General features: G+C 35.6%; 1 protein-coding gene across 1 annotated transcript in view; it reads left to right on the forward strand.

Annotated features, from left to right (window-relative positions):
• Positions 1–27514, forward strand: part of Grb14 (growth factor receptor bound protein 14) — an 85846-nt gene that overhangs the window by 37782 nt on the left and 20550 nt on the right. The window contains exons 3-8 of the mRNA XM_010606866.3: positions 3307–3428; positions 5477–5551; positions 8208–8345; positions 12547–12657; positions 12849–12944; positions 26154–26234. Of these exons, the coding sequence (XP_010605168.1) occupies positions 3307–3428; positions 5477–5551; positions 8208–8345; positions 12547–12657; positions 12849–12944; positions 26154–26234 (623 nt within the window). The remainder of the gene's footprint in view (positions 1–3306; positions 3429–5476; positions 5552–8207; positions 8346–12546; positions 12658–12848; positions 12945–26153; positions 26235–27514) is intronic.

Raw genomic sequence — 27514 nt, forward strand, 5'->3', positions numbered from 1 at the left:
CAATAAACCCTTCCCTGTCAAGCTATTGCAAATAGATCTTTTTCCTGTACCTTCAGCACTTTCTCTCTCTTTCCTGCTTTTTTTTTTTATCTTGTAGAGTTTTTAGCCAGCTTTTGATTTACATGTTATTTACCGTCTACCTTCCCATTACAATGAAATCTCTATGAAGGCAGAAGGCAGCTTTTTTTTTTTTTTTTTTTTTTTTTTTTTTTTTTTTTTTTTTTTTTTTTTTTTTTTTTTTTTTTTTTTTTTTTTTTTTTTTTTTTGTACCTGGGATTGAATTTGGGTCCTTGTGCTTGCGTGGCAGGGTGGCGGCGCCACTGAGCTAAATCCCCAGGCCAAAGCAGCTATTTCTTACTGTCCTATCTACAGCAAAATTCTCAGCTCCAAGAAGAGTGTCTAACACCTTGTAGGCCTTTGGTAAATATTTGTGGAATGGATAGATGATAATTAAATTATAGCTGCCAAACTACATAGGTTTATCTTATAAAAAATAGAAGTAAATAAACTTTTTGAGCAAGATTTACACTGACATACATGTTTTAGGGGTTTGCTCTGATATTATTGTCCAGGATGGATTAGAAAAATGAGAGACTAGAGGTTTGGAGAAAAGACAAAGGTCGAAATCGAAGAGGTGACAGTGTGGGGTGGGGCGAGGGAAGGGTTGCTGGTTGGGAAGGATATGTAGAAGAGGAGCAGCTGGTAGCTGGGTCTGTCAGGAGTGAAGAGTGTAGGAATGTGTGCAGAGAAAGATGCAAAAGTGGGTTTTTATTTTGTGTTTCTTTTGGAGAATATAGTAAAACAACAATAATGGAGAAGAGAATTAAGGATGAAAAAGTACTTTGAGGGAAGTGAAAAGGAAGTTTATATTGTTTTGTTTTTAAGGTATTTGTAAAATTATGAAAAAAGGAAAAAGCATGAAAACAAAGTCTTTGTAAATAGGTGTAGGGGAGGAGAGGGCAGGGGAATGGGGAAAAAATTAAGAACAAAGTTATGTTCTATAAAGGTAGAAGATCCCAGTGATTAATGTAACTGTATTGTATACCTAAATTGTACCAATAAAATTAATGGAAAAAAACAAAATTATTGTATAATATACATAACATAAAATTTACCATCTTGTTTTTTTTTCAATATATAGCGCTGTGACATTACATTTACATTCTTATGCAACAGCTACCACTCTTTATAACCAGAACTTTTCGTCTTCCTGTACTGAAACTATACCAAGTAGACAACAACTCCTCATTCTCCCCTCACCCTTAGCCCCTGGCAACCACCATCCTCCCTTCTGCGTCTCTGAAGATATCTTATATAGTGGACTTGTGCCATACTTGTCCTTTGTGTCTTATTTAACATCGAGCACAATGCCTCCAAGGTTTGTCTTGTGTTGTTATGTATTCATAACTCGATTCATTTGTAAGACTTTGTATGTATTCCTTTGTGTGTGTGTGTGTGTGTGTGTGTGTGTGTACCCCTTGATGGACAGTAGGTTGTCTTTTTTTGTTTGTTTTTTTTGGATATTGTGAAGGATGCTGCTGTGAAGATTGGTGTTTACATATCTTTTTGAATCTCTCATTTCTAGAGTATTTGCCCAGAACTAGAATTGCTGCATCTTATGGTAATTCCATATTTACTGTATTGAGGAGCCAACATACTGACTGTGGTTTTACACAAACTGTGTTTAAGGTGGCGGAATATCTCGTTGTTAGGACTAGAGCATGGATGAAAGCAATGAGGAAGAGATGTTGCTTTAAAGAACCTCACTAATGTGTTAGAAAAGAAGACTATGAATCAGTTTAGAGAGGGAAAAGGGAGAGTTGAACTAAGGAACAAATCTTCAGGAGGAGAAGCAGAGAAGGGAACTAGTCAATGAGACAGAAAAGGTGCAATCAGAGTTAGGAGCACAACCCTGAGTGTTGATATACACTTAGCTCAAACTCATGCATATTCACTGAACACTCCTTCAAGAACTCTCTTTCAGATGAATAAGCTTCTATTTAAATATCACATTACTTTTGAGGGTTCAGGTTCAAGGGTTCACAGATCACTATTGAAGATTGAATTTCTAAGACACTGATACTTTTCAAAAAAAAAGTCCTAGAAACACTATAAAAAGGTATAAAATTTCATATTCCTTAGCAGGCTATTCTCTGCTTCCTCTTTTGCATTGATAATTTCATGGTTATTTTCCTTTCCAACCTATTTATTGAAATATAACATACATTAAGTGAACCAGCCATTTAGTGACTTCTCAGGTATTACATGTAACCAATACCCAGATCAAGAAACACAACATTGCCCTCTGACTGGTTCCCGCACACCTCATATTCCCTATATCTAGTGGCATAGATTAATTTTTCCTGTCTTCAACCTTATGTAAGTGGAGTCATGCAGTGTACACTATTTGTGTCTCATTTCTTTCATTTAATATCATGTTTGTGAAATTCATCAATATTGTTGGGGTCTTTTTGATATAGATTTTACATATATAAATATATATACACACATACACACACATATGATGCTTTTTAAGCAGTTTATTCTTGCTCATGTCAATGAATATTTAAGGATTTCCAGTTGGGGAATTATGAATACCATCACAATTTCTTATTAAAATTGAAAATTTGCAAATTATGTTTCACCTCTTTAAAATTGCTGTTGCTTGGTTCATTTAAATGTCTTTTCTACTAAGAGCCTTCCCACCTTACCTAATTATCTTCATTGTTAATATAAAATATATTTTCCTTAACATTAGTCTGGAAAGTATAAAGTGCCACAAGAAATTGAGTTGCTCTAACAAATGTACCTACTTGCATGAGAATTTTCCATTTAGAGCATCTATCTGTTTTAATTTTTTTCTCAACTACTCAGATTATGTGTCTTAAATGCATATTGAACCTGTCAGAATTCCTCATCTCTTAATGAGGTGAATTGTTCAACCTTGAAACAAATATTTTAATTTTGGCACAGTGATGAGTTGGAGAAAGAATAGCTTTCATGTCTTAATGCAGATATGTTATCAAACTTGTAATTTACATAGCAATAAAAGGATATAGAGAATTAGCAAAAGTCACTTTGCAGTATTTTATGTAATTTTTATTTTCAGGTGAGTGCTTTGGTATAAAAATTGATACTACTAATTCAAAAGTGATAAGAAATTTTATTAATTTGGATTTTTAGTAATTGAGTTAAAATTTGCTATATTTAATAAAGATACATATGTAATCTATTTTATATGTTTGTATTGTTATACATTTAAGTTTTTGGTTATCTGTCAACACACTACTGAAGCATTCTTTCCAGAAAGAACAATAGAAGATCACGAGCTGGTTATTGAAGTGCTATCTAAGTGGGGAATGGAAGAAGAAAATAAGCTATACTTTAGAAAAAATTATGCCAAATATGAATTCTTTAAAAACCCAATGGTAAGTGAAACATCAATTAACAGTTATAGAAATTAAATTAGTGAGTGAAATTTTATGTGAAGAGGGTAACTATAAATTATACCAAAGGAGGGGCTAGGGATTTGGTTCAGTGGTTCCTCTGCCTGCCTTACAAGCTCACAGTTGTGAGTTCAATTCCCGGTATCCCTCCCCCACCCCCCAAAAAATACACACACACACACACACACACACATACACGTACACACACACACACACACACACGCACGCACACACACAAGAATTCTGCAAAATAATACATTTCTTGAACAGTGATAAGTCAGGATGATACATAGGAGTTCAGATATATAGGGAAACATTCTATAAGCTTTATTGATGTCATTTTGGTTATTTAACTTAAAAGTAGTGAGAAACCTAGTTTTGGGGGACCATTGCATCTTTTTCTTGCCTTTTCAGGAAAACAAAACAGCACAAAAAAGTATACATTGTTTTGAAAATGAATTACTTGAAGTACATTCCAAAGTATTGCATTATACAACTTTTCATTTCATTTCTACTTAGCTCAGAAATCATTGCACTGAAAACAAAATAACTTGAAGCAGAAAGATTCATGTTGATCTTAAATTTCTGGGTAAGGTACCGTTCTCCAAACCACCACCAATCTATTTTTATTTTAGAATGCTTCTTGCACAAATTTCCTAATTTTTATGAAAAGAATACATTATATAGTAAATACTACTTTTATTATAGTTCTCTTTAAAAGAAAATAAATGTATGCCACATTCTAATGAAGACAAGGAATCTAGAGAAGTCAGAATAGCCTCTGGGCTCATTATTTTAAATTGTTTTTATCTCTGCAGCTGAAGCATATTTTTACACTAAGTTTTGGATAATTGGGTTGAAATGATCCTTTATGAAAAATATATGATACACATCATAATAGAATATTTTCAAACCCTGAAAGACCTCTTACATACTCTTTTATTTTAACCTATTAATAGAAACATAATGGGATGATCTTTGACAAAGAAAATAAGAGTTCTAATAAAAATTAAATAGAATTAGATTTGAAGGGAAATTATTTTCTTGTTGCAAACCTTTATTAAAGGGAGAATTTTAAAGTTACATTTAAAGAAATATAATTTAGTGCTCATTTTTTTTCTATATTTATTTTTTATTTAAGCAAGACTAGGTTTTTTTTTTTTTTTTGTAGACTTGAAACAGTGGGAGGGTGGTGATTTGACCATACCTGGGGACATTACTAATTGTCACATCAGACTGCTGAGCAGGAGTGCTATTTGTGGGCAGAGGCTAGAATGCTGCAAAATATCCTATAATGCACAGGGCAGCACCCACCCCATCACAGTTATTAGACCAAATGTTAGCAGACTGCTGTAAAAATCCCTGTCCTAGAGGAAATATAGGAGAATATATTTTCTCAAACTTGTCTGATCATGAAATTTACTTAGGGAAGTCCCAGTACATATTAAAAACACAGAATGCAAGACCTGCACAGACCTTCTGAATCAAAAACTCAAAGAATAAGGCCTGGGAATTGCTATTTTAAACAACTTCCCCGAATACATTTTATGATTGAACAAGTTTGAACAAACAGTCGGCAGAAAGGACTGGACTTCTAGCTCCCCAGTTGAGTACTGGCTTCTCTGTTTCTGGTGTTTGACCTTGGGCATAGCCTTTGCCTTTTACTTCCTTGAGTCTTGACTTTTTGAAATGGATCAGCAGTATTCTAGTACCTGGTGGAGTGGTTTGAAGGACTTAGGGAAATGTGACAGTGAGTTCATTGTCAAATCCAAAGCAGTGTTTTATAACTCCTTGTAAGAGGATCTCTCACATAAACATCACCTGGGGTGTTTGCTAATCTTTGGGGCCATCTCTACATATGCTCGTTAAAGATGTGTGATGGTGGAGTCCAAGGACTGGTGTTTTCAAAATCACTTTGAATATTAGACACACTTGTTTGGAGGACTTTTGCTTATACACTACTATATTGATCATAATTGAATCTTTTGTACCATGAGTTTGAGCTAATTTAACCTGTTTGTTTTCGTCAGTATTTTTTTCCAGAACACATGGTATCTTTTGCAACTGAAACCAATGGTGAAATATCCCCCACACAGATTTTGCAGGTAAAATATATTTTCATTAGAATATGTCAGTAACACTATAATAGAGAAACTTTTATGTCTTTTTTGTCATGCCTGGATTTTGAAATGTGGTATCTTGAATGACTCATTTTTGCTGGAGGTAAAACCAAAAAGGAAGAAAAAAAAATGTGTAAAAGAATGCCCTAAATCAATAATACCTCTAACCATATTCTTCTAAGTCCTTACTAGCTGTCAAAAGATTTTAAATATTTAAAAATATTTGTCATGAAAGGAAAGTTTCAGAGTTTTGCTGTGTGATAATAGGTTAAAAAAAATTGTAAGTCTTTGAAAAAGTCCCCATAAATTGCAGGAATTTTACCAGCTGATACTTAGTATTGGCCTTCACAGAAAATACCCTCAACCAGTTTTTGATAAAATATTTAGCAGTTAAATGAAAGGCATGAAAAGAACAGAATGCATTATATATCATATAACATACATAATATCTATGATGGAATTATTTGCAGATTGTTTCAGGCCAACTAAAAATACTAGTTATCTAATTAAAAATTTCTTTAACTTTGTGTCTGTTGGACTCATTTCTCACAAACTGGCAGTTATTTGAGATGACCGTTTTCTAAGACACCGTCATAACAATAAGTGAACAATTTGTTATTTTATGTTTGATAGATTTGTAGATTTGATATCACAAAGTTCTGTGCAAGTTAGTGTTGAGCAGTGGGTCATTCTGGCTGCCACTTCTTTTGCTGAGCCCTGGCATTCCCACACTCGCTTGGTATTGTCTGGTCATTAGTTAAGATGACTTTTAATATTTCTGGTACAGTTTGACTTTAAATATATCTATCAGATATTTTCCCTATAGACTTTTTTATATAGTATATTTTATTTTCATGCTTACAGTATTTTACAAATACGATGAATCCTGAGAGATTTTTCTAAAAGCTCTTCCTGTGATGCTGGATTTCCCAGGGACATGTTTTCAGACTATTAGGATAAATGTTAGTAGCAGCTATGGCCAAGGCCCCCAGATCTCAGCTCTCTGAGCTTCACCTCTGCATTGTGACATGATGGTGGGAAAGAGTTAGTCTTCTGCCTTCTTTGCCCAGTTCTCCTATAGCATAGTTATATTGCTTTAATGTTAAATTATAAAAACAAGAAAAATCATAGTCTTTGGAATCAGATAGTCCTGCATGTGCCCCTGACCTCTTCTCTCTGCTGAGGCAATGTTTCCACTTTTTAAAAGGTTTCTTCTTTTTTTTACTGTGACCTCTATGACTCTCTTTTTAAAATTTAATTGGTTTGGTTTAATAACTTGGAAAGCACTCAAACTAAAAAACCTACTTGCCTGTTTTGCATGTCAATTAATTAATATCCGTGGCTCATTAAATTTGAAAATTTTTAGCAATTTGCTTAAAAATGTAAGTATTCTATCAGTGTTTCTCTGAATAGCCTTTTAAAATATATTATATAGTTGTAGTTAATAATTTCTGTTACTTTTCATTTTTTCCATTTTTGCATTTGTTTATTCATAGGGTTTTCTATTTTCTTCTTTTAATGAGACACTAATGCATTTCTACTGTCTTATTAAGTGTGCTGAGCATAGGCCCTCACATAGAACTCTTCCTTTCCATTCTCCTTTGTCTGATAACTATGCCTGCTGTCTCAGTTAATTAATACTGTATAACAGACTCATCCAAACCTTAATGGCTTCAAGTACCCACTCATATTTTGCCAGTAATTTTGAGGGGCAGATATTTGGGAAGAGTTTTTCTGGGAGGGTTGTTTCTGAAGCACTTTGATTCCCTGCCTATTGATCGAGGGTTTCCTTCTAAACTTGCTTTTTCACTACACATGACTTGGCACTTCTGGCTTTTCTTTTTCTCTCTCTCCACATGGTGCATCACCCTCCAGGGCTTTTCCATTTTCACTGGGCTTCTTGTCCATGGTAGTCTTCAGGTGATCACACTTCCCAAGTGACAGCTGGCTTCCAAGAGTTAAGTTGTGGAAACTGTCCTGCTAGGGCTACATGTAGAGCTTGCTGAGTGTCACTTTTACCATATTCCATTTTTCAAATTAGTGACGGGCTTCATCGTATTCAAGGGAGTGGACAAACAGATGCAGCCTCTTGGCTCAACGCAAAGATCAGATAGCAGAAGAGCATGTGGGATGGGAGATACTATTGGAATACTCTCTGAAAAAACACAACCTGCCATACCCGTAATTGAGAATCATAAAAGATAAAGAAGATATTGTATGCTTTACCCTTATCAGGGAGGTGAACTTGGCTCAACTTCTTGAGTAACAATTGAAGTTAGGATTGTGGTCTTATAGAGTATAACAGTGATGTTGATAAACAAACCTATAGTCTCAAGGAAAGCCATGCAAAAGGATGACAAGTGTCAGGACTTAATTCTGTAAAATCCAGCTTTTCAAGCAGACATTACAATAGCTTATAATTTGTGTTTAGCTAAGTATTGATCACTTAGAATATATATTTTGTGAACATTTTCATTTGGAACTTGTCTCATGATTTTGAAAGACTTATTTTTATTTTACATGCCTTATGATTTTAGTAATGATATATGGATAATATTGACACTTTGGTTTAGCATATTTACATTTAATTGGTTGGTAAAAGGCTAAAAGCTCAGTATTATGAGACTAATTTTTCTTTCAGATGTTTATAAGTTCAAGTACATATCCTGAAATCCATGGTTTCTTACATGCAAAAGAACAGGGAAAGAAGTCCTGGAAAAAAATTTACTTCCTTCTCAGAAGATCGGGTTTATATTTTTCTACTAAGGGGACATCGAAGGTAAGTTGAAGTACTCTTGCTTAGTCTTAGCCTTTCCCTCAAATAATTTTCCTTGGCTGCCTTTTTTATGTTTGGGTATGTATGTGTACACATGTATGTTTTTCCCTGCAGTGTAATGTTTCATGGAATAGGACTTTATTAATTTAGTAACCCATCCCTTCACAGAAATATTTTAAAGTATATGTCATTTGGATACTTTAAGCTTTCACATAGATGGATTTACCTAATCTTACTTCAATATTTAAAGTACTTTTCAAATTTTTCCATCTTAAGCAGTGTTAAGATTAATACCCATTTTTGCCACATTTTAGAGTTGTCTTAGGCATTTCTGTGAGATTACTCTTTTCCTAATATTTCTGTGTATGAAATAAGCTACCATTTGTTTGTCGTTGTTTAACAAATGTGTGTTGGATTGATTTATTGCTTTTAACATCAGAGGAAAAATAGATTTTAAATCCTGTAAATCATATTTTTCTCATTCTAGTGATACTTCACAGGAAGAAATGATAATGCCTCTTTAACTCCTTTATTCTTCTTTAGTAGGTTGCTCAGGAAAACCCATTGTCCAGAATTATTTTTTACTGGTTCCTCACATTACCTCAAGGCTTTTTTTTTCCTTTTGTCCTATTTTAAAGTACTTTCCTTATTTTTAATGTTAATCATTTTAGCAACTGAGTTCTCTGCTCCTTCTTTTTAAGCTCCAACTCTACTAGAGCTTTCTTTTTGAACAAACTCATAAGATTTTAAAGTATTTTAAAGGGTATTTGCTGTTTATTTGCATTGGCTAAAAGCCCTCGACGGTACCCAAGCCACAGCCTGAATGTTTGGCTACCTTGAAATTTCCTGTCAGATTAATTGGTCTGTTAACCTTAATCTCAGTCTCCTGCAAAGTTTCAGGACATGAAAAAAATGCAGACAAATTTTCTGCCAGAGCATAAAGCACATGGCTTGGAGTGGAATTGCCAATGAGTCTTTATAATACAGTTAGGAACAGTGGAGCTGAGGAAGTCACTCCCTTCCATCCATTTAAATCTAAACAGTGACCTATGGCTCATGCCTCCTTTCACTGTCCTGAGAGAGGTAGGGAAAAAAATAACAAAAATCTATGAGATCTCTGATGCTCCGGGTGAGAGCACATGCATGTGTGACCTCCTAGCCCAACCCTTAGACACCTTCACCCTACTCAAACATTAAGTATTCATAAATATGTACTACATGTCATGCATGTAATTAAGATCACATTGAATTCTAGGGCATGAATGCATGTTGAGAACCCTTGAGATAACACAGCACCCTCTCAGTCATTCCTTTCAATCACTTCTAGAGATTCAGGGGGAGGCACCTGGGCTGAAGTGCATATCCTTTAAGATTCAAGGAACTTGCTATTTCTCTTTCCATGTGCTGTGACCTTTGTGCAGTGCTTTAGCTTTTCTGTCACTCTGGCACTATTTTCCTGTCTGTTGGCGCAGACCTGCCCTGCACACAACTTTCTGTGATCTTTAGTAAATGTAGCTGTTTGCCACTTGGTACCTGGTGTACTCTTGCGGTTCATTCCTTGTCCTACGCAAGCGCCTGGACTATACCTACCCATTCCATGGAAATACTTCCGAACTAAAACCTCTTGAACCTGGTCTTTTCTGGCTGTATTACTGTCAGCATTCTTTCTGGTCTGAGCTCCAACCAGAATCTCTCACCAAGCTTCACTAACAGCATTCTAGGGCTGCTCCTCTAGCCATCATCTCCACACTTTCCCAAACTTCCCATAAGGCTGTTCCAAAGAGTTCTGAGACACATGGTTGGGTAGCAATGACCCCATTTCTCTCATACCAGAATCTTAGTTACTTTCTTATCACTGGGACACAGTTCCCAACACTCACAACTCTAAAGGAGGAAGGGCTTTTTTTTGGTTTGCAGTTTGTAGAGGAGGTTTCAGTGCATAGTCGGCTGGCTCCAAGGCAGCACAGCCTAGAGGGGCATAGCAGAGGAGGCTTCCTCACAGCATGGCGAACAGGAAGCAGAGAGAAGGATCAAGGGAGGAAGGAGGCAGATACACCCTTCCAGGCCATGCCCCAGTGACCCATCTCCTCCTAACATTACATTAGTTATAAATTCATAGTGGACTAATCCACTAGTGAATATCACCTCCATTATTTAATCATCACGCCAAGCCCCACCTATGAGTGTATGAGGGTTAGGGGGACATCTAGATATAAACCATAACGTCTTTAATAATTATAACCTTGATATAAAATGTGTAGCTTATCTAACTTTAGTATGGCATTCCTGCTGGCAAGGAGAACATTGTCTATCCCTTTCTATGAGAAAGTCTTATTGATGTAGAGGTGTAAAGGCAACATGGGAGTTAGTAAACTAGTACTGCAAGCCTTGGAGATGTGCCTATGTGTTACCTATACAGAGAAACCTCTAAGTGCCCCTCTTCTCATCTTGTCCTTTATACGTGCATGTTTAGATTTGCCAGGCATGAACTCGGCCTTAGTCTTAGTGCCATAGTCTTGGTATGCCTTTAATAGTAAAACAAAAATTAGCAGGGGTAAGACCCTTATCATGCTTCTTACTGCCTTCCAGTGTTTCTTAACCTGCTTTTTACTTCCACATGAGTGACCGAGCTATATTGATTTCTACATTCTCAGTGAAAAAGGATAGTTTTCCTTCATCTTCCTAGCAATCAGACATTTTTTGTTAGCAAACAGTTTCTACCAAGAAAAAGTTTTAAAAGATGTGCTACAAGTACCTTTCTATTTTCTCTTTCATTGTTCTAAAGGCCTAAGTCTGAGACTTTTTTTTTCCTATAGCTTTTATTGAGACAGGGTCTTATTATGCAGTTCAGCTGGCCTTGAACTCATAGTGATTGTCCTGCCTCAGCCTCCCAAGTGCTGGGATTACAGGCATAAGCCAGTATGCCTGGTAAGGGTCTTTTGAAAAAACATATCTTTCTGCCTTGTGCTTCAGTGGAGTTAAGAACTATAGTCCTTCATTAAAGTGCATAAGAAAAATGACATATAGTGAATTGCTTCCTCTACCAATCATCAGAGTTGGAATAGCCTACTGGTAAATGACAGTAATGTTTCTTTGGATTTGGATAGGGTTGGGTTGCTCATATTACTGAATGTTCTGGGTGTGCGTGTGTGTGTGTTTGCGTTTGAGTCCACATGATGTCACCTGAGATCTTGTTAGCATGCAGAGAATGATTCAGGAGATCTGAGGGAGCCCTGAGACTTTACATCTCTAACAAGTCCCACAGTGCTTTGGATTCTGATGGTCTGAGATCACTCCATTGGTAGCAAGGTTTCAGAGAACAAGTGCTTGTTGGCCACTTTTGATTATACATTCAATTGCAGAATTAAACACTTCTCCAAGTTATTAACCTATAACAGAATAATATGACCCAGTGATTTCCCATGGCCAACTCTAAATCTCATGGATTTCCCAGAGAAAAAATAGCTGTTCATGGTTCTACTTTACTTTGAAAATCAGCCATATTTCACTGCATGTGATTTCCCTAACCTCGTCTGTATGTGTTTCCTTCTCTCTGTAAAGCAAGTCATGCACCCTGTCTCATTGTTTCCTGCGGTGTGTTTTGTGGTGCGAGGGGTGGTTGTGTCTGAAAATAGCCAGAATCATCTCTCTCTCCTTTTTCACTGCTAACTGCTACAGAAGATAAAACCTACCTCTTCCCTTTGAAAAGCTGCCATTATTTTAAATGGGGATTAAAAAGAAACAATTTGAACAGCCATCCTTGGCTATTCTTTTCTCTTTCAGATTTCTTGAAATGCTGGTTATAGAGAATAGAAAGTTTAAACAATATATACTTGATATTACATAAGTTTATATTTATATACTAATATTTATGATATAAATATAACTTATATTTCTATATTTATAAATATATATCATTAGAAATTAAATCATGACCAGTTTGCCATTTGTCAATTTAAATTGTGTGCAGTTCTGCTTATTTAAAAACAAAGTGACTTAGTGGTATTTTTTCATTTTTTTTTGGTCTTTTTTGTTCCACTACACAGAGATTGTTTGTGATAAATTTTACCTGATATAAATTATGTAATATAATGGAATTGCTAAGACTGATATTGCAAAATATGTATCTGTTTCAGCACACACACACACACACACACACACACACATTTAGTGGTATGATCTCACCGTTTTTCTTTTTTTTAAGGAGCCACGACATTTGCAGTTTTTCAGCGAGTTTGGCAGTAGTGATGTTTATGTGTCCCTGGCAGGCAAAAAAAAACACGGAGCACCAACTAGCTATGGATTCTGTTTTAAGGTACAGGCTTAATATTTTGATAGATGAATAAAGCAAGCCTCAGCCTTTTAGGTAAGCTTGAGTTTCTTTTAATTGCTTTTTAAAAGAGACAGCTTTCTCATATATATAGGAGAATTTTAGTGGCTTTTATTTCAACAGGTGTTACCTTCAAGATATGCATTAACGATAAACAATGTGCTGTGGCCTTCTAGCCTAACAGAGCAGGAGGGCCCCGAGACCTGAAAATGCTCTGTGCAGAAGAAGAGCAGAGTAGGACGTGCTGGGTGACCGCAATTAGATTGCTTAAGGTAATTTTGCTCAATACGTGACTTTCTATTAAATTCTATGGCTAAATGAAGAATAAAAATAATCACCACCAAATATGTGTATTTATTTTAATCTAAAAGGTAAACATTTGCAGAGTAAAATGGAATAACTTATTACATTTATCCTTTGGCTGTGGAGTCTTGCTTTGCTAGAAATGTTCTGATTTTTATTTTGCAGTATGTAACTAATGAACATCTCCGGTATACTTTGGGGTGTTTTTATAAAACATTGGCACAATGCAATGTGAAATGTGTTTTTGTGCCCACCTGGCTATGTTTATGCTATTGTTTTATGTACCATTTATGTGTTTTATAAATTGATTGTAGTATAATAATTATAACTAAAATTACTGTATAAATTTCTCTATGAATATATAGAGAGGTTTGTTTTTCAGTACTAGGAGTTGAACCCAGGAAGTTGCAATTGCCAGGCAGGTGCAGCATCACTGAGCTATGTCTCCAGCCCTCTATAAATGTATTTTAAAACATCAACTTATGTGCTGAGTAGAAATTATAACTTCCATAAGTATAATTTAAAAAATAAGAAATAGTATAATTTGTTGATGAATGTTTAGAAATGAATAAAAATATTCTAGACATACACACATGTAGGAAATAGAATTGATGTTGACACTATTAAAGACATTTATTTTTGAAATTTATATGACAGTAAATTCAACAGAACTTTGAATTTATAATTATAAAAATGATCAGCCATTTCTTTTTGAAGAAAACATTTGGTATCACAATTAGGATAAAATTGTGAAAACCTTTTCCATTGAATAGGTACAAATAAAAGAATGTGCCTCTCCACATTAGTCAGTATCTTATTGCTGCTAAAGTCAACAAAATGCATAATTTACCATGTTCTTAAGTTCTTATTTTGTTTTTTTTTAATACAAACACTTTTCTATCGGTACATTTCAGATATACATAATGATGATTAATCATAGGTAATTTGTACCAGTTTTGCCTTTTCTTTTGTGTCTTGCTTATTCTTTTTTTCCATTCTCCTCCCCTCCCTTCAACCCCTCTTCCCCTCCTTATTTACAAAAGGCTTTGTTTCTATTTTTTTCCTTCTATTCTTTTTTCCATGTTCCTTCCCTACTCCCACTTTTTCCCCTTCTCATTTGAACAGTTTCTTCCAATTTCTCGATATCTGTTATGCATTTTATTTACACTTTTGGTTTCTTGTACCAGAAAATGCAGTATTTAAACATGTATGTCCAATTTCACTTAAGAGTATGGTCTCAAGGTGCATCCATTTAGCTAGAAATTTCTCAAGCTTATGCTTCTTTATGGCAAAGTAGGAATCCATTGTGTAAAAAAGAACCACATCTTCTTTTTCCATTCATCAGTTGATGCAGATTTGAGCTGTTTCTAATATTTAGCTGTTACAAACTGCCATTATAAATAGGGGCATGCATATATCACTGTGGTATGATGCTTTTAATTCTATTGGGAAGCAACCAAGAAGGGGAATAGTTGGGCCAAATGGAACCTCTAGTTTTAGTTTTTTAGGAATCTCTACACTGATTTCCGTAGTGATTGCACCAGTTTACACTCCTACCAACAGTGGAGAAGCATTCCTTTTCCCCCACAGCCCCACCAGCATTAGTTATTGTTGGATTTCTTGATAATAGCCATTCTTTCTGGAGTGAGATGGACTCTCAGCATTGTTTTAATTTGCATCTCTCAAATAACCAGTGATGTTGAACCTTTTTTCATATATTTATTTTCCATTTCTATTTCATCATCTGAGAAGTGTCTGTTCATTTCAGATACCCATTTTGGATTGTGTCTTTAAATTCAAAGGACCTGATTTTTTTTTTCTAGTTCTTTATATATTGTAGATAGTAGGCCTTTTTTTGAGGCGTAGGTAGCAAAATTTTTTTCCCCACATTGTAGGTGTCTCTTCACTCTGTTGGTGGTTACTTTTGCTGGGCAAAAGCTTTTTAATAAGATGAGATCCCAGTTGTTGTCAATTCTTTGTGATATTTCCTGTGTGATCTGGATTTTGTTCATAAAGTCTTTGCATATATTAATGTCTTGAAGAGTTCTCTACCTCTTCTATCTTCCAGAAGAATTAGTGTTTTTGTGTTAATGTTTAGATATGATCCATTTTGATTTTTTTTTAGTGTATGGTGAAAGATATGGGTCCAGTTTTAATCATTGGCATGTGATAAGCCAGATTTTCCAGCATCATTCATTAAAGAGGCTTTCTTCCAATGAAAGTGTTTGCCTCCTATGGCAAAGATTAGGTGGCAGGGTGTGTTTAGAGTTATTTCTTCTAAGCTATGCCATTGATCCTCATGTCTTTTTTTTTCAGTACCATGCTGTTTTTATCATAGTAGCTTTGTATTATCATTTCAAGTCAGAGACCGTGATGCCCACACCTTACATTTGTTGCCCAGAATTGCTTTTACTATTGTAGGTATTTTCTAGTTGAAAATAAATTTTAGACTTGTTTTTTTCATATTTTGTGGTATATGCTATTGGTATTTTGATCAAGATTGCATTAAATATGTATAACAATTTTAATAGTATGGCCATTTCCCCTATGTTGGTTCCTCCTTAGAACAGGGGATATTTTTCCATTTTCTGATATCCTCTTAAATCTCCTTTTCAGAGTACTATAGTTTTCAATGTAAAGGCCTTTTACTTCTTCTGTTAGATTGATTCCTAGGTATTTCAATTTTTTTGGAATACTATTGTGAAAAGTGTTGTTTCTGTAATTTCTCTCAATGAGTTTATTAAAACTCTCAATGAGTTTTATTTGTTTATTGAATCTACACGTCTTGGTGGAGTTTTGGGGGTCTTCTATATAGTTTTGGGGGTCTTCTATATAGAGTATCATGTCATCTGCAAATAATGATAATTTAACTTTTTCTTTTCTTTTTATTTCTTTCTCCAGTCTAATTGCTATGGCTAATGTTTCCGGAGCTATAGTCATTAAGATTGGTGATAGTGGACTTCTTTGTCTTGTTTCTGATTTTTTTTTTTTTCTGAGTACCATCAATCCTTTATTTTATATTTTCTCATTGAGTTTATTGGTACATTTTAGGTATACTACAGTTACATTTTCTGATTTTTTTTTTTTTCTGAGTACCATCAATCCTTTATTTTATATTTTCTCATTGAGTTTATTGGTACATTTTAGGTATACTGTACAGTTACATTCATTATTGGGATCTTGTACCTTTACATGACAGATCTTGGTTCTCATTTTTTCCCCTTGTCCCTGCTCTCCCTTCACCCCCTCCTCCCCATTTACAAACACTTTATTTCCATTGTCTTCTATTTTTTTCTTTTCCCTTATTCCCTTTCCTCTACCCTTCCCACTTTCCCTATACCTTTAGCCCTTTTCTTCCTATTTCACATTGTTGTTTCTGATTTTAGAGTGAAAGCTTTCAGTTTTTGTCTATTTAGTATGATGTTGGCTGTAGTTTTGTCATAGATGTCTTTTGTCAGATTGAGATAAAGACCATCAACTCCAATTTTCTGTAGGGTTTTTATCATAATAGGTGTTGAACTTTGTCAAATGCTTTTTCTGCATCTATTGAGATGATCTTTAGCTTTTATCCTTGGCTGTGTTAATATGGTGTATTACATTTATTAACTTGCATATGTTGAATCATCCCCGAATCCCTGGGATAAATCGTACTCGGTCATGGTGTACAATCTTCTTGATAATTTACTCTGTTCTGTTTGCCAGTGTCTTATTGAAGGTTTTTTCATTTATGTTTAATAGGGTGGTTGCCTTCTAGTTCTCTTTTTTTATTGGATCCTTCTCTGGTTTTGGTATGAGGGTAATGCATGCTTCTAAGAATGAATTTGGGAATATTGCCTCCCTTTCAAATTTATTAAAGAATCTGAGAAGTAGCATTAGGTCTTCTCTATCTTGTATAATTCAGCAATGAATCTGTCAGGACCTGAACTTATCTTTATTGGTAGGTTTTTAATTACATTTTCAATTTTATTGATTGATCCTGGTTTATTTAGAATTTTTATGTCTTCTTGATTCAGCCTTGGTCATTCATATGTATCTAGGAATCTGTCCATTGCTTCTATGTTTTCCATCTTATTATAACACAAGTTGTTGAAGTAGGTATTACTGGTTTCTGAATTTCTGCAGGATTTCTTATTATTTCACCCTTTCCATTTCTAATTGCATGGATTACACTTAGCTTTTTTTGATAAGGTTGGCTGAACATTTGTCAGTTTTCTTTAATCTTTCAAAGAACAAACTGTTCAATTTATTGATTCTTTGTATTGTTTTGTCTGAATTGCATTAATTTCTGTTCTGATCTTTATAATTTCTCCCCTGATATGAGCTCTGGGCTTGACTTGTTTATCTTTTTCAATAAACTTCAAGTTCAGCATTATGTTATTTATTTGAGCTCACTCTTGTTTTATGATGTGGGAATTTACTGCTTTAAATTTTCCTCATATAACTGCTTTAATTGTGTTTCATAAGCTCCAATATATTGTGTTGATATTATTGTTTAATTGTAGAAATTGTCTAATTTCTTCTTTAATTTCATCTGTGACTCCTTCACTGTACAGGAGGCTGTTATTTTATGTCCATGTGTTCATGGAATTTTGGGGATTTCTTTTGCCATTTGTTTCTAATTTTATCGCACTATGGTCTGATAATACACATGAGATAATTTTAGTTCTTTAAGCATGATAGTGTCCTGTGTGAAGCTGAGAAGAATGTGTATTCTGATGTTGTAGGGTGGAATACTGTGTAGACATCTAGTAAGTCCATTTGTTCAAAGGTTTGATTCAGTTCTGATTTTTTTGTTGTTTTTTTTGTCTAGTTGATCTATTTGTGACAGTGGGGTATTGAGGTTCCCCATTAAAATTGTATTTGTGTTTATTTGATTGTTCATATCATGTTTTTTATTAAACATTTCATGTTTAGTATTTGTTTTATATAGTTGGATACACTGGTATTTGGTGACTACATATTTATGATTGTTATCACTTCCACTTAGTTTTTTTCCTTAACAAGTATGTAGTGACCTTCATCTCTCTTGATCAATCTTGGCTTGAAATCCCCTTTGTCTGCAAATAGAAGAGCTATCCCTGCTTTTTTTTCTGGGTTCCTGTTGTGTGGCGTATTGTTTTCCATCCTTTAAATCTGTGAATTTCTTTTTGAATTAAATGTGTTTCTTCTATGCAGCATATTATTGGATCTTGCCTCTTGATCCAGCCCACCAGTTGATTTCTTTTGACTGGTGAATTGAGAGCATTTACATTGATGGCTATGACTGGTATGTATTGACTTATCCTTTGTGTTATTTTACTATTCTTGGTTCCTTTTTCCACCTCTCTTTTTAATTCCTCGCCATGCCTGGTTTATTCATTCTGTTAGGGCTCATGGAGTTGTATTCTTCATTCTGTCTTTCTAGAATTTCCTTCCAAACATTTTGGAGTGTTGGTTTGGTTGTCATGAGTTTCTTTATGTGTTCTTTGTTGTGGAAGTATCTTATTTCTTCATCAATTTTGGCAGAGTACATCAGGCTGTTTTCTTTCAGGGCTTGAAGTACTTCACTCCAAGCTCTCCTTGACTTGAGGATTTCTGTTGAAAGGTTTGCTGTGACCTGATGGGCTTTCTTCATAGTTGATTTATTTCTTTTTGCTAACAGACTGTAATATTTTGTTCTTATGTTGAATTTCTGGAATCTTTACTATTATGTCTTGGTGCAGATTTTGTTTGTTTGTTTGTTTTGCTCATGACTAATTGGAGTTCTGTATTCCTCACTTATCTGTATGTCAAATTCATTTTCCATGCTTGGGAAGTTTTCTGTTATTACTTCTGTGAACAGGTTTTTTTATGTTGTTTATGCTATCCCCTGCTTTTTCATTGACTCTGATCAATCTTACGTTATTTTTCTTTCCATCATCTAGTAGCTCTTAGATTGATATTTTGTAGTACCTTGCTATTTTTAAAAAATCTTTCTTTTCATAATAATCACAATCCTGTCTTCTATATTTGATATTCTATCTTCACATTCATTCTGCTACATATACTTTGAATGGAATTTTTGATCTCCTGTATATGTGAATCTGTTTTATGGATTCCATTTCTTTCCTATGTGGGGCATTTATGGTTTACATCATTTTCCTAAGTTCTTCTGTTTTTAAAAATCTGTTGTATGCTGTAGAGTCACTATGTCTTTCATCATGGTCACCATCTCTATAGTTGTCTGAGAAATTATTTCTGATTTGATTTTTTTTTCTGGAGCTTCATTCATCTGCTTTGTTACTTCTGCTATTCCCATTTTAGAGTCCAGGGGGTCGTTTTTTAATGGTTCTACTTCATTGAAACCTGTGTTTGTCTTTGGTGAGCTGGAAATTTGAGGTTGCATCTTGCTTGTGACTTCTCATTTTCTATTTTTTTCATTTAATTCCTGGGTTGATGCTTGTAAATTGTATATGGCAGTTAGTTTTATTTCTAGTATTTAGAACCCTTAGAAAATGAGCACTTCTTAGGAATGTCTTCCAGGTCTGACTTTTTGGTTTTCAATCTATTGTAAGATCCTTCCTTTTCTATTTATTGAGGGTGAGAAGTTACTGCCTCTTTAGCCCAGTCCCTGGTTCTTTGACACTGACCTATAGTATTGTTTGTTGTCCTTAGGCAATCTTAGTCTTGGCATACTTGGTAGAACAACTGATTAGAACAGTTATGTCACCTTGGCTAAAGTAGTACAATCAGCAATAATGATAGCATGAAACACAGCCTAGAAAATGACAAACTGTAACTATTAATTTGCTACCATTAACCATATGAACTGTATTTGTGGTTATATAACAAAATCTAAAACAAACCAGAAAATTGTGTACAGTACATATGCCCTCGTTGTGGTGATTTTATCCTCTGGAGAAAATTTAAAAGAGGTTGGGGGAAGGGACAAAATATCGAAGAAGAGGAAGAGATTAAAAGCAAGCCTGGAGGACAAAGGTAGATTATATGAACTTTGGGGAAACTGGTGAAGAAGACAGGAGGGAAAGAGAGAAGGAAGAAATAAAAACAAGAAAAGAATAACAACAATAAGAAAACTAGAAATAATATTCACACTCATAAAAATACAAATAAGAAACAAGAAAGCAAAACAAAAAAAGAAAAGAAAAAATGTCCACTTCAGAGTGTGTCTCTTTTGTCACTGGTAGACAGCGTGTCCAGACAGAGCCCAGGTCCATGTTAATTGATACCAGCAAGCCAGCTGTAGATTTACAGACAGGTAGTGGATGTCTCAGCAATCCTGAACCTTTAGTTTCACTGAAGTACAGGGGATTCCTGGCTCTGAGACTGGAACTTGATTTGTTCATCCTGCAGCACTCTGTATGTCTTCTGCCAGCCTGAACATGGCTCTCTGATGTCTTGTATTCAGCTCTTTATCTCCTGTGACCTTGAACTCATTTCTGCTTCACCATGACACTGAGCCTCTAGATATAGCCAGCCCACAGCTGCTCTGAGTTCTGAGTTTAATTGGCCTTCATCCAAGATGGCTACTGCCTAATCACCCTCCTTGGGTGATATCTTAACCCAAATAACTCACCAGCGACTATAGTCTGCTGTGTCTATTGCTCCGTTCCACTGGTGTGTTTCTCTGTGGAAGCATGTTGGTTCACCAGAAGTACCTGCAGGTTTGAGCTTCCCTACCACAAAGTGAGTCAGTGGTCAGGGAGAAAGTGAAATCTCCCACCTCCATCTTTTGCATCAAAGTCTCTCTCTTTGCTCTTTCTGTGAGCTTCATTTCTCACTTCAGATCCTAGCTGGGTCCTGGGGAACCACTTCGCTGTGTGGAAACCAAATCTTGGAGAAGCAGTTTCTCTGCAGTTCACCACACTTTCATCTTCCTGGAAGTCCTCTTAAGTCCTTAATTTAGAATAGAAGCTTCAGGGCCGGGGATATAGCTCAGTGGTTCCACTGCCTGCCTTGCAAGTGCAAGGTCCTGACAATCCCTGGTACAATCAATCAATCAATCAATCAATAAATAAATAAATAAAAAAAAATAAAATAGAAGCTTCAGCATTTACCCAGGTACTCTTTGTAACTGTTGTTTGGACACTAGTATACATTTGCCAGTGTATAGATTATGCATATTATAAATATATGATCTTGTTGCCATAGAAAGACATTAACAATGTAAGTACTAAAGCCAGCATTTATTATAATTAGTTTAATTTTCACTCTAAGTTTAGATTTAGAGGAAAGTTTTATTTTGTATTCTTTTAATTTTTATATTGAGGTAAAACTCAGAAGATGAAATTAATCAAAGTAACTTTTTTTTTTTGGTATCAGACTCAGGACCTTGGTTAGGCAGCAGAACCACTGAGCTAAAATGCCCAGCCCCTGAAAGTAACTGTTTTTAATGTGAACAATTGAATGGGACTTAGTGCATTAAAGTACTAGACAACCATCCTTTCTATCTAGTTCCAAAACATTTTCACCGTCTCAAGAAGAAATTCCCTACCCATTGAGCCCTAGTTCCCTACCCTACTTCAGGCTCTAGCAGCTCAGTAGCTGATATGCCTTCTGTCTCTCTGAATGGCTACTTTGTGAGAGATTTGTTTCTCAAATATTCTATTAAAATAACCAATATGAGTTTGATTTCAAGAAAGTATAGAAGTTATACTTTTTTTTTTTCTGTACCAGAGATTAAACTTAGAACTTTGTACTTGTGAGGCAGGTGGTGGAACCACTGAGCTAAATCCCTGGCCCAGAAGTTGTAATATTTTGAAACGTTGATGGCAAGTGCCACTTCCATGGTTTCAGAGAGATGGAGTGGGGGAAGGGAGAGGGAGAAAAAGAAAAGAGAAATAGAACATTTAGAGAGCCTTCTCAACTTACCAATCAAAAAATTAGTAATCAGGGAAGTAGGGATATATCGTAGAATCAGCTGACAAGCCTTTTGATGCTACTCTGTACCACCTTACCTTGGGGGTACTGGTTAGTGAATTGCATGCGTCTATTTGATAATAGACATGCAGCCCTCCTCTCAGCAGTGATTGTGGGAAACACCTGCAGGTCTCTGGTTTTCTCTGCTCACAGTAACACTGGAAATCAGACTAGACTGGTAGAGGACATGCTTTCTAACCTTGCTGTCAAATCTTTCTCTCTTGTAATTTGGGCTCAAGGTTAGTCGGTCAAAACTAAAAAAGGTAATAAGCTCATTTCGCTTTAATCAGTATCTCAGTGAACCTAAGATGCTGTTGGTTTTACTAGGATGCAACCTTATTTTTGTCACACTAGAAATATAAAGTGATGGCAATAAAACTAGGACCTGATGACTGCATATCACTTATGATTTTTATTTAGTTATTTTAGGATTTTTAGATCCAAATATTTGTCATTTATCACTTTTGCATGTACACATAGATCTGTATGCACATGTACACACATATATGTACATATATGTATAGGAAAGAGTTGAGATATGTTTCAACTTCATGTTTGAAACCTGACTTTGCTAAGCCTTTTTCCTCTTAGAGTCATTATTTTCCACAAAATATTTGGCTCTGTGCCATCTTCAGGGAGGCAGGCTTCTCAGAGGAGTGCTCCTTGGTTTTATGGGATCACTTTCTAGCCACCGACATCCCTTTGTGAAGGGTTGATGCTCATAAATTCGTTATCCCAACAGATATTTCCAGCAAATCTTTTGGTCCACCCAGAATATAAAACATTGCATTGATTGTGGGATGCATCACATTTATATGTGTTTAATCCTGAAATGCATATTCCATGTCTCTGATACACATATATCCAGGATTTTTAATTCCTGAAAGATTGTCTACTTATTTTTTTCTCATTTGACTCAAGTCATGGATTCCCTGGTCAAAGATGCTTCATTTGTGTTCATTTGCCGAGGCTGCTGTATCAAATACCACCAATGTAGTGCCTTAGAACAAGACAATTTATTATATTGTACTCTTCTAGTTCAAGTCTAAAATGAGTCTTACTAGGTTAGAATCAAGGTGTCAGCAGGGCTGCTACCCTTTGGAAGCTCTAGGAATAATTGGTTCCCCAGGTCCTTTCCAGTATTTAGAGGCTACCCAGACTCCTTGACTAGTGGCCATTCCTCCACCTTCAAAGCCATCAATGCCACACGAACTGCTTCTTAGTCTGACACATTGGTTCTGTCTCTTCTACTTCACCTTTCTGCTTATAAGACTCTGTAATTGCATTGAACTGACCTGGATAATTCGAGATAATACTCATCTTACAGTCAGCTAGCCTTTGACACAGTCACACATTCCAGAGGTTCACACGTTTTGGAGACTATTATTCTCCCTACAACATCAATGTTTCCTGATAATTTTGAAGATGGTGAAGCTTTCCCAGATGTCTGGAAAAGGAGACAGGCATCATTGGTATCAGTGAAGACCTTTATCCTGGAGCCAGTGAGAAGCCAAACATGGAGGGGATACAATGTGTTCTACACTTTTAAATGATTGGATCATAGGAAGCCAGGGATGCCCAGGTCTTGCAGCACAGACAAGTTGGAGGCCTTCCCCTGGCTACTTGCTGTCAATGAGGCTCCTGCTTGATCCCCCTGCTCCTGTAGTGGGCATACCTGGTGTTGGGAGTACGCATGTCTGTCATCTCTTTTTGTTGGTCTGTTTTGATTGTCTAGTATGTTATTTCCAGTGTTTATCATTGTTCTTAGTGGCGAGTAGCAGGAGACTGTATGCATTGGATGCACCAGAAATATCCTCTTATTTTCATTATGTGCTCCTAAGAGCTATAGGTATAACCTCCCATCAAGATGTTAGCCTCTTATTTAATTCTTATTTCAACTTCTTTTTCATATGCATATATAAACTATATAGACAACATAGGAAATGTCCTTTCTCTTTGGCTAAATTCTAGTTACATACAGAATTATAGAACACCTGAGGCTTAGAAAATGGGAGCTTTGCTCACGTGTAGTGTTAGAATTTCATGTTATCTTTTTCCCTTCCCTTTAATTAGAACTCTGCCAGCTCCTCTAACAGATTCTGGTCGCTTACCTGCCCCTCCATAGGACAGGGAAATGTTAAGATGACCCATGCTCTTACCCCTTGGCCAGAGTTAAATGCCTACTAAAGACGTCCAACAGCACAGAGGCAACTGCCTAACACTGCAGGTACCAGGGACAATACATCTTTGAAAAAAATAGTCTTATTAGTAGGTAGCAGGCTTTTCAATACAGATAAATAAAAGGTGGCCAAGCAGAGTGTTCTTTTTGAAAGTGCTGGTTTGAGGTTATTATCTGTTCTCCAAAATGAACTTGACTAGGAATTAAGCTCCTCTGTCTTCTTTTTAAAGTTATTATAGGCTTAGAGTTGATTTAAAGTAAATTTCATTAGGTCCCATTAATGTCCATCAAACCTTAAATTAAAAAATAATTTTTAGAAGTTGGGAAATAATTGGATAAAGAAGTCAGCACAGAGAATTCTAAATGACTGTGGGTTTGTATTCATGTTAAAAGAAAAATCTTGAAAACAGTGACTCCCCTAACCTCCCTCTGATTTTTTTTGCCTAATTACCAAATATATCCACTTTGCTGGAATTGCTTTTAAGAAAATAGTCTTTAGTAAAGAAACAGCTCTGTTGGAATGTTTAAATGTAATTCATCCTATGGGTAAGATTTGATTCTATGGTATCATTCAATGTCTTTTATATAGGACTTAACTTTTTTTTCCTTTCAGATATGGGAAACCCTTTTAATGTGGACCCTCAAGGCCTAGGCAGTGTAGGTGTTGCCCAGGAGTTGTATAGGAAGACAAGTGGGTCACAGGCTCCCTCCCCTCCACCCTGGATACAGGGGGGGTAATGGCTCACCAAGTCAAGCCAGAAGGGGCGCCAGAAGGGTGGGATACAAAGTCCAGCCTTTGACAAGGTATCTAAGCCAGGATGTGAGTACCTAGGCCAGAGCCCAGTCCCGGGAAGTAATGTTGTGGCCTGGTTGGGGACTGCCATATGCCAAGGGGTGGCATCACTGGGGCTTCCCAGTGCTTGCTTGCTTGCTGGTTGGACTCCAGTGGCTCCTGGTGGCATTGTGGAGGAGGTCATACGTCTTGGACAGCTGGTACAGTCGGGAGTTGATGAGGCCCAACATGGAGTATTCTGCTTTGCCAAAGCCACCATCCTCACCTTCCATGCCTGCCTCCACTGTCTTGCTTAGTTTCCTGTTGAGACCCATCATGCTGGTCAGGTGCATTGAAGATCTTGCAACAGTGGAACACAGTGACTATCATGCCGAAAGCTGGCACCAGGCAAGAGGTAGAGGCAGAGACTGAAACACAGGGCAGGGTCACTGGGACTTCATTTAAGTTCATTAAGTGGAGAGAATTTTAGAGTGTAGGGGGAAATTTTCCCCCTATTGCTTTGTTTTTAAACAATCTTAAACCTAAGGGAGTAACTTTCAGATTCAGATGAGAACACCTCCAGGGAAAATTTGCCTATGGCAGTTGGCATTCTTGTATTTCTCAAATTAATAATCTCTTTAGAATCCAGACCTGCTTTCCTATTGTGGAGCACCAGCTCAGTCTTCAGGCTGCTGCCTCCTGAAAGTGAAGGCACTGCAGTTCTTGTCTACTGCCACTCACCTTGTATTTTGAAATTCTTAAGATCAGCTTGATTCCTCCCTACTGTGGTTTTCCTGGATTTGAAGACAAAAATTAATGCCATAAGAGTATTTATACAAGAATAGTATGGTGCCAGGAATTTTCTACATATGGCAAAATTTATGAATTTATCAAAGAGACAATATAATTCATCAAGTCAGTCATTAGAATACAGCTAATTTTATGCAGTGTTGCTTAGGATATGGGGGGGGTTCCGAATCTTTGTACATAAAACATATTTTTCCCAACTAAGCTTTCTTATCATGTGGTAAAAGTGGTTGTAGTACAATTTAGTGATAAGTATAAGAGTAGAAATGTCACTTCCATGACTATATTGGTGAGCTGGCCATTAAGTTGCTGGACCAAGTAAAAACATTGCCTTTTTAAATGCATCACCGAAGAGCACTTGAAGTCATTCTCTCAAAAATTTAATTGCTTTACTTATTTGGTTTAAGGAAAATCTTACAGTTCTTTTTTATATTGATAAAATATAGTTAATTAAAATGTTTATTTTCATGAATTATCCATCTGAAAGTCATGGGAACATGTTCATATTTATTTATTCTGCAGTGCGGCATGCAGCTGTACCAGAATTATATGCATCCATATCAAGGCAGAAGTGGCTGCAGTTCTCAGAGTGTATCACCCATGGTAAGGGCTACATTTTTGCACCTATATTTTACATTTAGATTACATTAATTTCCTATTATATTATACTTCTATATATAATAAATGTACTATTTCCTTTTGGTGGAATAAAATCAGGTTGTATAATATATTGAATTTGGATTTTTATCTATTATCCATCCTATGTGATAAAAGTCATAGTAGTATATGTGAAGGATTGAGTTAACATACATAATGTTTTATGTTAATGAATTTTTTTTTCATTTTAGAAAGAATTACATGAGTGATCCTGTATCATTACATCATTTGAGGATTATATCTTTTTTGTGGTTTTTTTTCCAGTACTGGGGATTGAACTCAGGACTTCACACATGAAGCACTGCTCTTTCTCTGGGCTACATCAGCAGTGAGGATTAGATGTTCATAATATACTTCATAAAACATTTTTCTTGACATTGTAGATTATGTTTTCTTAATTATTATTTTTGGTATTGGCTTATTTGTTTTAATATTGATTTGGGGATTGTCATAGGGTAGTGTGAGGATGCCAATGATTTGAGATTTTTTTAAATGCATTTAAAAATATTTGAGCTGTTTCTCGATTTCATAACAGTAGTTCTTTTTTTTTTTTTAAGTTCAGGGTCCTTAAAAAGCAGACAGCTTTCCAGTAAACCCCAAAACTGCAAGCTATAATATAGGTCATGCATTACATTAACTCTAGCACTGTTTCTTAGATTTTTAGTAACTGTAACTTGGATATTTATTTGCAGACACATGCAGGCACAGTTTTTACTTTCTTTAGGACTCATATGAAAAACCCTATATTTATGCATTAACACAAGAAATTTCTTTCTGAACTTAAGTTTATGTTCAGCTATTTTTGATTTGGTCTTTAATATTGAGTATATTAGAAATTTATATGTATATGCCTATGTTACAAATCAGTTAATGTGCATTTTTGGAATGCGTGTTTCCACTTAGGTTAAGAATATACTCTTAATGGGTGTGACCAAGGAAGGTGCATTTACCCCACATGTAATGTAGCAGATGAAATGCTCAATTCTAAGAATGAGGCATGAAATAATGTTGATCGTGAAGCCTGATAAACTATGTAGAAACAGAACTCCAATTCTGTTGTTATGTTGCCTTGTTATGTAAGAATAGCTTTTCATCTTTGTATCATATTACTCTTAAGCCATAAAATAAGAACCTAAGAATGTAATGCATTTTTATAAAAGCTACCACTTTAGGGTGAATATTTTCAGTTTGTCAGCATAGTCTTATCTTTCATTCCATATATATAT

Source organism: Fukomys damarensis, unplaced genomic scaffold, assembly GCF_012274545.1.
Source record: "Fukomys damarensis isolate Sample0158 unplaced genomic scaffold, DMR_v1.0_HiC HiC_scaffold_26, whole genome shotgun sequence".
In the NCBI taxonomy this organism is placed as follows: Eukaryota; Metazoa; Chordata; class Mammalia; order Rodentia; family Bathyergidae; genus Fukomys; species Fukomys damarensis.